Here is a 17,292-nt window from a genome sequence, read left to right as displayed (position 1 = left end):
CAGTGCTTTATTTGTTTTTAAAGTCATTGATGAGCGGTAATTCTGCTTTTAATTATTTGTTCATCTGTATCCTTAGATTCCTTTGATGGTCTGACTCATCCTGTTTCTTATTTTCTAAGGTATGGGTGATATTCCCATGTTTCCTCTTAACCATCAGTTTCCTCAGCATCTACAAACTAAACATGCTTAAATATCATCATCTTTGCTTTTATAATTCAGATTAAATTTTAACATCAGTACATTGGCCTTTTGATACTCATTTTTAAAGATACATTCTTCAAATTTTACTGCCCACTGTTCGTATCTAGTACCATGAGTTTCATAAAATAGGTGCCCAATGCACATAAGTGCATCTGTACTTAAATAAGTGGCTTTGCTTACCTGAAACCGATACATCTCTCCACTTCTTACATTGTTGTCCACTGTCCCACCAAAGATATACATAGCATCAGAAATAACTGCTGCAGCATGGAAAAGTCTTCCACTGGGCATCTGAGAATTCAAAGCATGAAAGTATTTCAGGACTGAAGTAACTTTGAAGATCTGTTCTCTACGTTTTCTCCACTTTTGGGGAGAAGTATTTTACAGGAAGATTGATGACATAAAAGATAGACATCATCAGTGCAAATGGAATCACAAGAGCTTTAATTTTATGCATTATCAATATGAAGTGCTAAGTAAATGAGAAGTTGTTTGTTAATCCTTCCCTTAGTCAATCACATTAAGCACTTCCAAATGTGTTGGATATAACACAAATGAATGCATTTTAATATCTCTCTGTACTGCTTCATATATCAACTCCAATCTTTACTACACAAGCAAGTTTTCATTTTTCCCTATTGTGATGGTTATGGTGTGACAATGCTGCAGTTTTAAGAGGTGTGTTTTGTCCTAGTTTCTTTTAGAGAGAGATTGGAGGACAGATGAAAAGCAGTCTGAGAGAAGATAAACAACTTGTGAGGCCTTGGGTTTTTTCAAAAGTTGGAACAATAGAAACAGCCTGAATGAGTGCGGTCAAGCTCCCAAACACAGAACCAGGATTTTTAGTTTTAGTTTCTGGCAGTTGTTGCTGTGGTCTCAGCAGCAGGGGTGGAAGGTGCAGTAAATCTCTCCAAACGACTAGACTCTCTCTCCGAGTTTCCTCTGGATGATCTTCCTCCTGTTACGGGAGTTGCAGGTGAGACAACCTATGTTCTGAATCTGCCTTTTGTCAGGGTGTGCTTATGGGATGTTGCTACATTTGTAAATTAGTAATAGTTATTGCATCTATTGCTCTGTTAAGTTATTCCAATAGAGTTAAGTTATTCAAACTCCTCCACTACAGCCGTCAGCGCAAGGAACACCTCTACTACAGCCGTCAGGGTAGGAACACCTCCACTACAGCTATCAGCATTTCTTTTGTTGTATTTTAACTCTACTGGATGAGTAAAGTGTGTTTTACTTTAAATCCAGTAATTTGACCAATTGAATTGCACCTGGAACGCAACACATTGCATTTACCTTTTAAATGAGAAAAAAGTTGGGTCTAGACTATCTTCTGAATATTTTGATGGGGTTTGGTCTGATTCATAACAATAGACATAGAAAATTATTTTTACCGCTTTCCTCTCCCCCACCACTGCTATTTACACTTTATATAGCATGTTACCCTGAGCATTTGCTGCTATTACAACGTCACCCAGTGAGTAGGTGGTGAGGATTAAGTAACTATATAAACAAAAATTACTGTAACCCATCCAGGTTAAATTCCACCCCCCCATGAGCAAGATCCAAGTAGCTGATACCTTCAATCTCTGGGTTAGAAAAATGTCACAGGATTCAGAACCCTCTGAAGAAACTTCCTCTCATCTTAGTTCGAAGTGGTTGACCCCTTACGCTAAATCTGTGATTCCATGTTCTTGGCTCCCAGTCAAAGTAAACAACCTCAACCTCCCAGAATATATCTTGCCCACATCTTTAAGAATTTTGTATTTTTCAATAAGAAATTCTTCTAAACTCTAGTCTACTCAATTTTTCCCCATAAAATAATCCTGTCATTCAGGGGTCAGTCAAATGAACCTTTGTCAATCACTTCTCTTGAAGAGTGCACACATCCTTGGCCAAGGAGACCAAAACTTTATACAAAAGTCTTGCTGTGGACCTAAACAATTGCAAGAACTTCTTTACCATATCCCTTTCTTTCTTGATTGCTTTATTCAATAGCTGTGGCTCAGTTTCTAGTATTTGGGCCTCAGAGTCTGTTTCTGTCCAGGATACAAGCACAAAAACCAAGACTGACACTCTGGTCTAGTACTGAGTGTGCTGGATTATTGGGCCTGCTGAATACCAGATGACACATTAAACCAATACTCTATTCATCTTTCCGAATGAACGTAAAAGATGCCACTATATTATTTCAAAGAATCTCATTTGGCCGTGAATAGTATGGGAACAGGAATAGATGATTTAGCCCCTTGAGCCTGTTCTGCCATTCAGTAAGATCATGGATTATTTATGAGTTAACACCATAAACTTTCCTACGCACACTCCCCTCAACAGCTTTTGATGAACGAGAGTCTACCAACTTTAGATTCAAAACTAACTGACTGAGCATCAATTGCTCCTTGCAGAAAACCCTTTTCCACCCTGTATGTGGAAAATATTTTTACACTCCTGGTGGTCAAGATGTAATCTTTAGACTGCGAATGCCCATAGTCATAAAGTTCCTGAACAATGGAAACACTTTTTCTCAACCAAACCCAATATCTTGGAAACTTTGATCAAACCACTGATAACCTTTAAAATTTGGGAAACACATTGCTAGTATATGCAATTTTTCCTGCAAATGCATAACTTGAGAACGTTTTTTAAAGTTTTTCTTGGTTACCCAATCCCCAGCTGATTAAAAAAGCGAATATTAAGTATCACATCCAATGGGAAACAAAACAAAAATCAATGCCTAGTTTTAAGGGATAGAGCAACATGCTATTAGGACATTAGCATTAGATCACAATTGTTTTTGGGACTTTGTTCCACTGGACTGTAGGAGGTTGAGAGATGACTTATAGAAGTTCAAAAAAGATACTGAAGGGTACAGATTGAGTTAATGGTAACTGCCTTTCCCTAGGATGGAGGATTTTAATAGTATGGGGCACAAATGTAACGTGAGAGGAGAAAGATGTAAAGAAGACACGACTGGCAAATTTTTTTTTGTACAGATAGTGGTTTGCGTGTGGAATGAACGTCCTGAGGAAGTCGTGGATGAGGGCACAATTACAACCTTTAAAGGCTTTTGGGTAAGAATATGAATAGGAAAGGTTTGGAAGGATATGTGCCAAGAGCTAAAAGGTGGGACTAGTTCAGTTAGGGATTATGTTCCGCATGGACTGGTTGGGCCGAAGGGTCAGTTTCCACGCTGTGTGACTCTATGACTCTAATGGTTTGTTTAGAGACTTAGCATCTGGCCAAAAAAACCAAGACAAACTGTAGATGATAGCATCACCCAAACTGCTGTCGCTCTGCTTCTGGCAGGGAACCAAGAAAACAGAACTGCTGCAAGTCTGCCCTCTCAACGAGGAAATTATTTTTAACTCCATGAAAATTTTAACTAATGAAAAGAAGCATTGAATGCTAACTTCTTATGTTTGTTTCTACAATAGCAGAACACTTATATTTGTTCAGCTAAACCTTTAAGGACACCATTGAACAATGCTTCCAGCGTGCTTGAGTCAAAGCCTTCAACCATTTAGGCCTGAATATCATCTAGGTGAAGCGTGGATGATTGACAATGCGAGTGCAGTAACTCTTCACTGCCACTAGATAGTGCCAGAATGCTGCAAATGAATCATCCCTCAGATTCTGGATCACATAGCCAGGACTGTAACTGAACTGTAGTATAATGCTCTTACTTATATGTCAAATATCAACCTCACATTTCTTTCAGGAAGTTACTGCGGCCTTAGGAAGAGATCACTTGGCTTTTAACTCTTTGTCTAAATATAATGGCTGCTTAACCAAACCAGACAGATTGGAAGTACTCATCACCTTGAAATTCTTTTCCTCTTAAAGTCTTCATAAAACAGAATTATGATACATCCAGAACCTGGGTTAGCATCTTATGGTGATATTATTTTTCAATGTGGCTGGAAGGACATTAGAAGATTCAGTGTTCTGGAATACTTTGCATTGCTTTGGTGAGTGCTGCTCCAACACTGCTCAAGAGTTCAATACTATCCATGATATAGCAGCCTGCTTGATCAGCATCACATTCACCACCTTAAACCTTCACTGTTATCCCCACTAGTGCAGCCTTGCATCTGTGTGGACCACCTAGAAGATGCATTGCAGCTACACATCAAGGCTCCTATAACTTTCCAAACCCATCAATCCTATGGTGTGGAAGTACAGCAACAACATACTGATGGAAACAGAAAAACCTTAACATTGTTCTCCAATTCACAAGCTACCCTCACTTGGAACCAGATTTCCATGCATTCACTGTCATTGGGGTCAAAATCCTGACATCTCCCTACCCCCTAAGCTTTGTGGCTGTATCTACACAACATGGACTGCATGATGTTCACTGCTACTTTCTTAAAGTGAATAAGAGATGGCAACAAATGCTAATCTTATCAGGGACACCCATGTCTCATGAACAAATAAAACTAATTCATCCAAATTCCACTACTGGTAGCTAGGCGATCATTCACCAGTTCAAGTCCAAATGGAGGAAGGGACACATGGATCTTTCTAAATGATTAGAAAAATTCCAACTGTAAGTTAACCTCCTAATCTATTAAGAATACTGTCCAAATAGAAGATTCAGAACTGACTGACTGACATACACAGTGAATCAAGCCTCTGGATTACATGCCAGGTACAATTGGAATGAAACAAAGAAGTGGCTCTAAATATTAATAAAACATTAATTAATTGCTATGCCATAATTAAAGTTACAAATTCAACAAAAGAAAAATCAGCATTTCTAACTGCTTGAATTGTAGTCCAAGGTTTTGTAATATGCAAAGCTTTAATACTTCAGAACAATATTAAACTAAATCCAAATGAATTACATTAGAGTAGAAATCTTATTCCCAGATTTGCAGCAGTTTGTTGAGATTAAAAATTTAGAGTTAAATGTTTATAAAGTCCATTACTAACTGTTGTCTTTGGCAGTTACATTCAGCAATTAACCCTAAACTGAGAGAGAAGATAATGATAAGCTAAAACAACAATGTCTTGTAAACTTGATTCTTGCTGCTTTAAATTTAGCTAGGTAAAATAAGCTGCTATTGGCCTGCAGCAGTGAAAATACCATTCTGCTGAAATGTGCATTATAATTTACTTGAATTCAATGCCATTACTGACTTATCACATTTGCATGAAAGATTACACAATAATCTGCGCAAGAATTATTGTCGTACTAGTGTGCGCCATATATTAAAAAATGCTAAAATGGTCATAATTTCCCCATTTCAGCACACACTTCATCATGCATATCAGCAGGCACGTGCGCGCGCGCACACACGCACATACACATATAAACCTATGGGGTGAATCATTTCATTCAAGATGTTTGTTTATTTGCAGCTACACTCTATTTTGTTCAAGAAGCACACAATTTGTAGTCACAGTCAATGTGACATTTTATAAATTCCTGCTTTTGGAACAAAATTAGCCTGATTCCAGGTAAAAACTCTGAGACAGACTCTGGACAAGACCTCATATCTACAATTCACTGTCTGACCCGAGATGTCACTGATGGTATATTCTTATCGCTCTGCCTGTTTGAAGCTTGGAAAGTTAGGCAGATATTGATGAAACCTTTAGTTATCTCAGGGCAGTGACTTGAAACAAATTCTGGAATTTGCATCTTAATTAATTGAAACTAACTGAATTTTCCATACCCTGCTTCTGCAATTTCTAGATTGCAAATGAATGATTAAAGATTTGACAGAAGGCAGTCAGCCAGCCATTTTAGGTTTGTTCACCCCACTCTTTTGATCTCTCTGCCCTTCAACTCTCTGCCTATAAACTCTGTGTGTTCTTCTCTCACTGCACCAGAAGGGGCGGCTCTAAAAGCTTGTGATTTCAAATAAATCTGCTGGACTATAACCTGGTGTCATGTGATTTTTGACTGAAAATCCTTTGTCAAGACATAGATGCCCCTGACAAAAACCACATCCATGGTATCACTGGTGCCTGTGGTCTGAAATTTGAGTTTTTGAAGTAATTAAACGTTTCAGTGCTGCTGTTGCTTTGAAGCTAGCACAATTGGCTACCCACTCAAATTCTGATACAGAGATAGTATTAATTTACCAAAATACAAACACAAAATGCAGTCAAGTACAGGCAAATGTACAGTAGCAACTACCATTTTGCCTCGTGCAGAAATAGGATATTACATCTTTTTGATACAAACACCCTGGAAAAGGTGTCAGTTTGCAGCCAGTTGCTCCCAAGTTTAGTCTCCCTCCTTCATTTGATGCACCGTCAAACTTGGAATTTTCACAAAAATAGTGAAGTTATTTCTTACTCAAAGTGTCAGACTCTTTAACAGCCATTCAGAATTACAGTGCCTGCTTCCCCAGAATAAATGAGCTAAAAGAAAATCATTGTCTTGAACTCAAAGATTCTCAAGAAACATGCTGTACTGTGACTAAACATTACACCTCTGACTCAATGCCAAAACAAACAAGTTTCCAAGACTGCTGTCTCCTCACTTTCACGAGAAGGTGTATGGCTAATGAGAATGGCAACACATAACAATGGTTTTAAAGCTCCGTGTACAGATAATAGTTGTTCTTTCTCCTCCAGAGGAAGTATGGGGTGAAGAAAAACAATACTTGCAACTAATAAGCTAATAAAGAAGCTTCCTTAACCCATGGGAAACATAGAATACATTGTGAAAAGTCAAACCTTTCACACTGTACTGGCTTTAAATCTTGGATACTTTGCAAACTGGAGGTACACAATAACCTCCATTCTCTTTCCAAACCTTGTATTAATTTCCTTAGAAACTACAAGTCAGATCCACAAATTCAGAATTTTACACAGGCGTGAAGTACAACACTAGCAGAATAAGTAACTTACCATAAAATCAGGATCATAAGTTGCCTCTGTGTACAAGTTGCTTCCCTAAATGTTGAAAACAATAAAATAAAAATTAAGTTACACATATAAAGCAACAGATGCACAGGATCATGTTAGATCGAACAGGTCTACTGAAGAGCAAGTAATGTATGGACTATGAATACTTGTACAAGATGTTTGGGCTAAATGGACTCTTCTGGGCTAGGTGTTACTCTTTATTCCACCTGCAATTCTCATCACTCCAGCCTGATAGCACAATACACGCAAGTGCTAAGGCTTGAATTTGTAGCAAAGAGTTTACTGGATCAACCATTCTGCTGATTGGAACACTAAGAGACAATGAGTTTTGCTGTTTCAACAATTAGATCATCATGTGCTAATGCTGTGTTGTGAAATGGGTTGGGGAAGATCCTGGACATATTTCAGGATTTTGAGCAAAGCTCATGAATCAAGTTTAAAAGTAAACTGGTACATAGAGATGCAACATGATCTGCAAAGTGAAAGACAGGCTCTGATGCACCTGAGGCCATTATTCCCTCTCTTCATGGTGTCAATTCACAGGACGAGGCAGCTCCATAAATATCCCCATCCTTAATAATGGAACAGCCCAACATCATTGTGAAAGATCAAGCTTAGCATTTGTAGCTATCTTCAGCCAGAAGTGCCATGTGGATGATCCATCTTGGCCTCCTCCAGCAATCCCTAGCATCACAGATACCAGTCTTTAACCAACTTGATTCACTCCATGTGATATCAAAGAATGGTTGGAGGCATAGGATACTGCAAAGGCTATAGGCCCCTGTAGCATTCCAGCAATAGTATTGAAGACTTGTGCTCCAAAGCTGGCCGCTCCCCCAGCCAAGACCTTCCAGTACAGCTACAACACTGCCTTCTACCCAACAATTTGAAAGCCACCCAGGTATGTCCTGTACACAAACTGCAAGCCAAATAACGCCCCATCAGTCGACTCTCAAGCAAAGTGATGGAAGGTGGCACCAACAGCGCTATCAAGCAGCATTTGTTCAACAACATCCCACTCAGTGACATCCAGTTTGCGTTCCAACAGGGCCATTCTGTTGCTGATTTCGTTACAGCCTTGGTTCAAACATGGACAAGAGGTGAGGTGAGAATGACAGCCCTTGACATCAAGGCCATGTTTGACTGAATGCAGCATCCAGGAGCCTGAGCAAAACTGGAATCTGGGTATCGGGGGCAAACACTCTGCTGGTCAGTTAACTCAGCTTCGAACATCTCTGCAGGAGTTCCTCAAGGTACTGTCCTATGCCCAAACATCTTCAGCTGCTTCAAAAATGACCTTCCCTCAATCAGACATGGCAACGTTTAACAATGATTGCACAACGTTCAGCAAGATTCGTGCCTCCTCAGATACTGAAGCAGCCTGTGTTCAAATACAACAAAATCTGGACAATATTCAGACTTGGATTGACAAGTGGTAAGCAACATTTGCATTACATATACGCCAGGCAATGACCATCTCCAAAAAGAGATAATCTAATCACCATCCTCTGACATTCAACAGTGTTGCCATCAATGAATACTCCACTATCAACATCAGGGGGTTACCATTAGCCACAAACTCAAAGGGACTCGCTATATAAATAGTGGCTACAAGAATAGGTCAGAGGGTAGGAAAACTGTGGCAAGCAACTCACCTCCTGACGCCCTAAAGTCTGTCCACCATCTACAAAGCACGTCAGGAGTGTGATGGAGTACTCCCCACTTGCTTGGATGAGTGCAACTCCAACTCTGACGCTTGACACCACTCAAATCAAAGCTGCCCACTTGACTGGCATCACCTCCACATGTGTCAACTCCCTCTGCCATCAACACTCAGTAGCAGCAGAGTGTACGATCTGCAAGATGCACCAAAGATTCTTCGACAGCACATTCCAAACCCATGATCCCTTCCACCTAGAAGGTCAAGGGAGCTGATGTATAGGAACACTACCATCTGCAAGATCCTTTTGAAGGCACTCACAATCTTGACTTGGAAATATATCACTGTTTCTTCACTATCACTGGGTTAAAATTATGGAATTCCCTCAAGGGCATTGTGAGTCTATCTACAGCAGGTGGACTGCAGCAGTTGAAGGCGGCAGCTCACCACTACATTCTCATGGGCAACTAGGGACGGGCAATAAATGCTGGCCAGCCAGCAATACCCACATCCCACAAGTGAATGAAACAAAACAAAAACTACCTGCATAATTACTGCATTTCTCTTTTTACTTCAGAATATAAATGTAGGCTCCACTGTCTGCATAATGGTCACTCTCCTCAGGTACACTCATAGTAATGTAATAATGCCTTGCAGAACAGGTAGCTCCAAGCACTTTGATCAAACAACGAAGTCAGGAATATGTGAAAAACTACATTTGAAAAGTAAATTAGATCTTTGAGTAACATGACACATTGTTCACCACCTGTGTTTTTGTTCTCATACAGACGTGAACAATTGATTAGGTCACAATAAACACTATCTAGAAGCTGTGATTCTTTTTTACAAACATGAGTAGAGCAGACTTTTCACAGAAGCAAGTATGTGAAGGGACATTTTACAAATAAAAATAATTACTACAGTAAAATTATTTTTGATACTTTTGTGCAAATATATATTCACAGTTTCCTCCCACAGTCCAAAGATGTGCAGGCTAGGTGGATTGGCCATGCTAAATTGCCCGTAGTGTTCAGGGGTGTGTGGGTTATGGGGGATGGGTCTGGGTGGGATGCTGCAAGGGGCTGTGTGGACTTGTTGAGCCGAAGGGCCTGTTTCCACACTGTAGGGAATCTAATCTACAATATACAAAATGAAATTTCCTCTGTTGCCTTAAACTACATAACAGCCAACGTACAGTGATACTGAGAGAGGGGTTCGGACAACTTGGCAGCTTACCAATGTATCCACCAAGATACCTCAATTTAGGTTCTGTGCTTTTAATTTACAAAACGTGAACATCTTTTAGTCAAATACACCTGAGCAATCAAACAGAGATTTTAACAGACCATCAACCTTTGCAAGACACATTGATTTCATGCTTATCAACATCTTTTAGAATACATAATGAAGAAATATAAACTATCGACATTAATCATTATCACTGAATTAAAATAGAACTTGCTGAAAATAGGTTAAGAGTTAGCACAGGGCTTTTATATTTGAAGGACTCAACAACAAAGTCACATCTCTGAAATGAGAAGTTTTGGTGTTTGGGAGCAGTGGGAGAGAGGAGCAGACAACAGGGCAATTAACATTGCCTGAATCATAATTCATTTGAAAATAATTGAAAAAGTATATCATACTACCAATATTAAAAAGAAAAGCGTACAATTCTACATGCATTTTGAAGAAGAATACAAAACTAAACTCACCTCACTGTCTGGGCTGGGCTGAATAACCTCCCATGTCTGAGAGTCTACATCATAGCAATGTAACTCATTAGGCAATGTGTTATCTGCAGCACCACCAAACACATACAGATGTCGGTCAAATGCAACCATGGTGTGGCCATATCTTCTTTGAGGCGGGGCAGGGGAGCCTCGGAGTAAGTGCTCAGTGGGAATTCTTGTCCAACTACATGACAACATAAACCAAATATAAATTATGAAATTTATGAAATTATAAAAATGTTAATGAAAACAATCTAAAGCCGTACAAGTTATATCAGCCGTTATACAACTTCAAGTTAGGCTCTTGTGGCACAGTATTACTGTTCCTTCCTGCAGACCAAAAATTCTGGGTTCAATTCCCACTAGGTTCAAGTCCCACCTTCCCCAAGCATGTGCCATAATGTGTCTGAACATGGTTACATAGAAATACCTACAACTTCAACTTCCAAAGTGAATTTTATTCGAGTACTTTCACAATACTGTTATTTCAAAATGACAAATAACTTCCAAATTCAAATGTAATTCTTCAAATCCTTAAAAAACATAAAACAGCAAAACAAGATTTCAATGGGAGGACTAGATTAATTTAGGATATCAGATTGGTATGGATGAGTTGGACTGAAGGGTCTGTTTCTGTGCCGGACAACTCTATGACTTTATGACTCAAAATTTAGAGAGCTTACTTTGGATCACAGAAACCAAAAGAACTGTGAATGCTATAAATCAGAAACAAAAACAGAAATTACAGGAAAAACTCAGATCTGGCAACATTTGTGGAGAGAAACTAGAGGTAATGTTTTGGGCCAAGTGATCCTTCCTAAGAACTGAGCACAAAACATTGAAATTGATCACAAAAGTTAAGGAAGAAAACCACTAAAGTGAATGTTGGTCCCTCAGAAGTGGCAGAGACACTAAATCAATTTTTGTCTCAAATGTTGTGATGGAGGACACTGAAACCACTCCAACAGTAACTGGAATTGGAAACAGCAATGGGACACGTGGAAAGTCAAAACACATCTATCAGCGCAGCACAGTTTTTTGAAGCGTAAATCGTGTTTGACTAATTTGCTAGAGCTCTTTGAAGATGTAACAAGCAAAATGTATAATGGGCGTCCCTAAAATCTAGACTTCCAGAAGACATTTGATAAACGCCACAGAAAGGGTTAATACACAAGGTAAGGGATAATTTATTAGCTTAGGTAAGCTGGCTACCCAATAGAAAAAAGCAGACTTGAAATAAATGTTTCCTTTTCTGGTGAGCCAGATGTAACTAGTGGCGTGTCACAGGGTTTGGGTCTTGGGGTCCAATTATTTACAATCTGCATTAATGACTTAGATGCTGGGATAGCATATACACTGACCAAATTTGCAGATGACAGTATAATAGGTGAGAAAATAAGTTGCAATGAAAAAACAACAAATGGATACGAATGTGTTAGGTGAATGGACAAAATCTGACAGATGGAGTTTAACATGGATAAATGTGAGGTTATTCATTTTGATCAGAAGAATTAAAACGTTAACTCATCTAAATGGAGTTTGAATGTTTCGGTGCAGAGGGATCTGGGGGTCCTTGTGCATGAGTCACAGAAAACTAGTACGTAAGGACTGTAGGTAATAAGGTTAGTGAATGGAATTTTGGCATTTATTACTGAAGGAATGGAATTTTGACACTTGCTCCTCGAAGAGTAGGGTATAAAAGAGAGGAAGTGTTGTTGCAACTGTGTAAAGTATTAGGGAAGAAACATCTGGAGTACTGCAAACAGTTCTGGTCCCCTTACATGGATGTATAATGCTAAGGAGGATTGACAAAGTAGATGTAGAACAGACACTTCTCCCTGTTGGGCTATATAGAATGAGAGGGTCATAGGTAAAGGGGTGGCAGATTTAAAACAGATGAGGAGGAATTACTTTTCTCAAAGGATTATTAATCTGTGGAATTCACTACCTCAGAGTGCACAGGAAGCCAGGACACTGAATACACTCGAGAAGGTGATATACAGGCTTTTAATTAGTAAGGAGATAAAGCGTTATGGAGAGCAGGCGGGAAAACAGCTGAAGTGAAGATGAGATCAGCCATCAGAGATAACAGGTGCTGCAGATGCTAGAGAATCCGAGATAACAAGTTGTGGAGCTGGATGAACACAGCAGGCCAAGCAGCATCTTAGGAGCAGGAAAGCTGACGTTTTGGGCCTAGACCCTTCATCCAGCTCCACATCTTGTTATATGAGATCAACCATCGTTGTTATATAGCAGAGTGGGCTCAAAGGACTGAACTATCTACTCCTGCTCCTTGTTTTTATGTTCTTAAAAGTATCCAATCATCTAAGTGAAAATGCTATCACAAGGACGATGAGATATTCTAGAAATAAATAAGAACAATGGAGAATTGAACTTTACTGATCGTTGGTACTCCTAATGGCTCTTCTGCACTTAGGATCTAGCTGCAATGACCATGACTGTAGCTTTATGAGATTTGTGACTTGCCTGTTCTCTACGACATATCCATATTGTTTTTCTCAGGGTAATCGGCTACACTCTGCTCTGTTTTTCTTTCAGGTTGTTTCTTCAGCTTATATCGAAATAACTTAACTACACTGAAATTCATTTTTAAATGTCACATATTGGTGTCCATCTTTGATGAAAACCAGAGCATAATTAATCATCACAAAGAGATTATTACTTTTATATGCACAATGTTCTCTCTGCTACATCTATCATACATTTTTCATCATTTGATGGAATGCAAGTCCAATGTCCCTTACTATAGCATCAGTATCAGACAAATTTAAAAACTAACACTAAAAATTCTCCAGCGTTGAAAAATTACTCTCTCTTTATGTTTTTCTATCAAATGCTTGTGCACTTAAAACTATTCTAGTTTGATGAAAGGCTCACTTGCTTTTCAAAATAAAACTTAGTGTGGCTGTCTGTGGCTCCTTTCAGCAAGACAGTGACTTGAGCTGAAACACCATTTCCACCCAAGTTTGGTGCCAGATGTCATCTTGGTAAAGGAGTGAATCTTGCGCTGGAACAGCTGTCAGAGCATCATTGACAGGCTGGTTGTCACTCAAATTGTTCGCTAGTTCTCACTAATAAGGCTGTATGGTATTTTGGCAGATAGCCAGAAACCCAACACATTCCCCCTAACCACAAACAGCTGGCTGAGTGAAAAAAATTCATTACCAAGGAATTGGAATATCACTTAAAGGCATATCGTATTTTACAGTTCACTTATTTCATGTTGGAAGATTTTTAAGACATTTACACCACGAAGTGTAGCACAGTCATTCTATACAATCTGCAGGCTTGGACTAATGATCCAAAGACAGGAGTTTAAATTGCCCCATCACAGCAAAATGGATTTAAATTAAATATACATCTGGAATGAAATATTCTAATTTCAGTAAATGGTGACCAGATCTTCCTAAAAATACATACAGTTAACTGAAAACCTTTCAAGAAGGAAATCCGTAATTCTTACCTGGACTGGCCTATGCATGACTCCAGACCCTAACAATATAGGTGACACTCAAATGTCTTCTAGCAAGCTATTCAGTTGACAGGACCTCACCACCATCTTCCCAAAAGTAATGAAACATAGGGTTTTTAACAATGCTTTTGCCAGCACACAAAAATCCGTGAATGAATAATGAAAAAGACTGTAGAGGTTATATATTTTGCTAAAATACTTTGAACTAAGAGAACAATTTTCATCTGCACCATTTTACAGGTTTTCTTTAAGACCCTAATGTCAGAAACAAAATAGTTGACACGGCATTGCTTTTGTGCCTGGACTAATTCAGAAAGAAAGACTGTACATACTAGTGATAATGGGAACTGCAGATGCTGGAGAATCCAAGATAACAAAGTGTGAAGCTGGATGAACACAGCAGGCCGAGCAGCATCTCAGGAGCACAAAAGCTGACGTTTCGGGCCTAGACCCTTCATCAGAGAGCTCTCTGATGAAGGGTCTATGCCCGAAACGTCAGCTTTTGTGCTCCTGAGGTGCTGCTTGGCCTGCTGTGTTCATCCAGCTTCACACTTTGTTGTCTTAGACTGTAAGTACTGTTTGGTAAGAGGGGAAGTGCCCGCAGTTGCAATTCTTCGTATGCAGCATCCATTCATACCAACACATGGGAACATAGGAATTAGGAGTCAGAGTAGGCACTTGAACCCTTCAAGCCCACTCCACCATCTTATCCTGGTCTCAAATCCCACTTTCCCCATAGCCCTTTATCCTGCTTTTCATCAGAAACATGTCTATTTCTTTCTTGAATTTGTTGACTGATTCTGCTACTCTTGGGCAGTGAGTTACACATATAGACAACCCTCTGATAGGAGCAGTTTCTCCTCATCAGTTTTAAACATCTGTAGAAACACAGAAAATACAGGAGTAGGAAATACAACACTCAAGAAACTTGACACCATCCAAGACAAAGCTGTTTGTTTGATTGGCACCACAACTAGAAGCATCCACTCCCTCCCACCACCTACAATCAGCAGCCGCAGTGTGTACTATCTATGAGATGCACTGCAGAAATTCACTAAAGATCCTCAGACAGCATCTTCCAAACCCACGGCCACTTTCATCCAGAAGGATAAGGATAGCAGATATATAGGAACATCACCATCTTCAAGTTCCCCTCCAAGCCACTCACCATCCTGACATGGAAATACATTGCCGTTCCATCACTGTTGCTGGATCAAAATCCTGGAATTCCCTCCCTAATGACATTGTGGATCAACCCACAGCTGGAGGACTGCAGCAGTTCAAGAAGGCAGCTCACCACCACTTTCTCAAGGACAACTAGTGACGGGCAATAAATTTCTTGCGAAGATTTGTAGCTCGAGTTGTGGACGACGTTGTTGGCTCGCTTGCTGAGCTGGCTGGTTGCAGTTCAGATGTTTCGTCACCATACTAGGTAACATCATCAGTGCGGCCTCTGATCAAGCGATGTTGTTTTACTCTACTTGATATTTATACGATTTGGTCTGTTAAGTTGGGCTGTGTCATATCCAGTTCTGTTCTGCATGGATTTGAGTATGGGGTCTATTCCACATGTTTTTTGCTTGCATTACGGGTTCAAAACCAGGCCTCTAGGAATTTCCGTGGCTGTCTGTGGTTGACTTGACCTAAGATGGTCACGTTGTCCCATTTAAGCTGATGGTCCTCATTGACAGAGGGCACTGAGAGGAGGGAAAATTTGTCATGTCGTTTTGCTGCTAACTGGTGTTTGTGTATCCTGATGGCTACTTTCCTTCCGGTCTGTCCAATGTAACATTTGTTGCAGTCATTGTAAGGTATTTTGTAAACTGTGCTGGTCCTGTATATCACGGGCATGGGGTCTTTGGCTCCTGTGCGTGTTTGCAATAGTGTGGTTGTGGGTTTGTGTGCTACCATGATTCCTAGTGGTTGACCACGAGGAATAAATACCAAGTGGAGTAGAACAACATCACTTCATTGAAGGCCTCACTGATGATGTTACCTAGCATGGTGATGAAATGTCTGTACGATAACCAGTCAGCTCAGCAAGCAAGCCAACAATCTCACAGGCAATACATGCTGGCCAGTCAGCGATGTCCATCTCCTACAAGTGAACAGGAAAACATCTGGCCCTTTAAGCCTGCTCCCCCTTTCAACATGATCATGCATGATCATCCAACTCAATACCACGTTCCCCCCATACCCCTGGATCCTTTTAGCTCTAAAAACTATACTTAACTCCTTGAAAGCACTCAATGTTTTGGTTTCAACCATTTTCCACACCTTCACCTCTCTAACTGAAGCAATTTCTCCTCATCTCAATTCTTAATGGCCTACCTATATCATTAGACTATGACCCTAGTTCTGGACTCCCTAATCATCAGGGGCATCGACCAGTGTTTACCATGTAGAGTTCTGTTAAGAGTTCTGTAGTTTTCTAGGGGAGCTTCCCCATTCTTCTAAACTCTTGTGAAAATAGTCCTATCCAATCCAGTCTCTCTTCATGCATCACTCTTGCTATCCCAGGAATCAGTCTGGTAAAACTTAGCCAGAGCTTCCTCAGAAAAGAACACAAAAATGGCACACAATACTCCAGGTGTAGTCTCACCAGAAAACTTAGAATCATAGGATAGGCTTAAGTCTAGACTTTGAACAGGAAGTCAGACTCGCTGCATGGTCACTGACCATTCTATTCCTGACAAGGAATAATACAACATTGTTCTATCATGTTACATGCAAGCTCCAAAGCAGTTCATTTAAATGCTAACAGAAAATTCAGCAGATTGCACAGATGTAGCAAAACACAACCAGATAATCTTCACATTTATATTTGTCCTTTTGTGGTGCATTTTTCAAAAACAAAATAAGATACTTTTCTGAGTGGATATTTCCTTATATTTTGTGTATCTCAAACAATTTTCCTTGAGGTTTTCCAAGTCTCAATGCCATGCACAGAGAACTCTATTAGAAAAATTGCAACCATAGGATTATTTATTAAATGCTCAAGTGTGCCAAACTGTAAATCAGCAGTCAGCTGCATGACTCTTCAGTACTAAGCAACATGAGACACCTCATCATCTTAATAAAAATCAATGTTAGATCACAACTGGCTTCGGGTTATACCAACTTTGTGCCAAAAAATTAGTTTTAGCCCTATTTAGAATAGCCACATAAAATAACATTGATGGAACAAAATAAAACTTTCGCTTCTCTTAAATTGCTGTTAAATGTGAAAGGGCTTCAGGCTGTTGTCTTTCTGTATATGATCTAGTCATAGTCATATCTTTCATTCCATGGAAAGTATCGGCTATTCCAAGTGATTTATG

At 39.6% G+C, this 17,292-nt stretch overlaps 1 protein-coding gene across 2 annotated transcripts in view; it reads right to left on the bottom strand.

The window, feature by feature from the left end:
- lztr1 (leucine zipper like post translational regulator 1) overlaps nucleotides 1-17,292 on the bottom strand; it is a 69,766-nt gene that overhangs the window by 34,220 nt on the left and 18,254 nt on the right. For both annotated transcript variants that reach the window (XM_048556335.2, XM_059655128.1), the window contains exons 9-11: nucleotides 10,462-10,663; nucleotides 7,072-7,116; nucleotides 382-492 (exon numbers count right to left, since the gene is read on the bottom strand). In XM_048556335.2, coding sequence (XP_048412292.1) covers nucleotides 382-492; nucleotides 7,072-7,116; nucleotides 10,462-10,663 — 358 coding nt within the window. The remainder of the gene's footprint in view (nucleotides 1-381; nucleotides 493-7,071; nucleotides 7,117-10,461; nucleotides 10,664-17,292) is intronic.

This window comes from Stegostoma tigrinum, chromosome 26 (assembly GCF_030684315.1).
Source record: "Stegostoma tigrinum isolate sSteTig4 chromosome 26, sSteTig4.hap1, whole genome shotgun sequence".
NCBI classification, from domain to species: Eukaryota; Metazoa; Chordata; class Chondrichthyes; order Orectolobiformes; family Stegostomatidae; genus Stegostoma; species Stegostoma tigrinum.
Note: the sequence above shows the minus strand (reverse complement) of the source record. Positions and strands in the feature narration are given on the sequence as shown.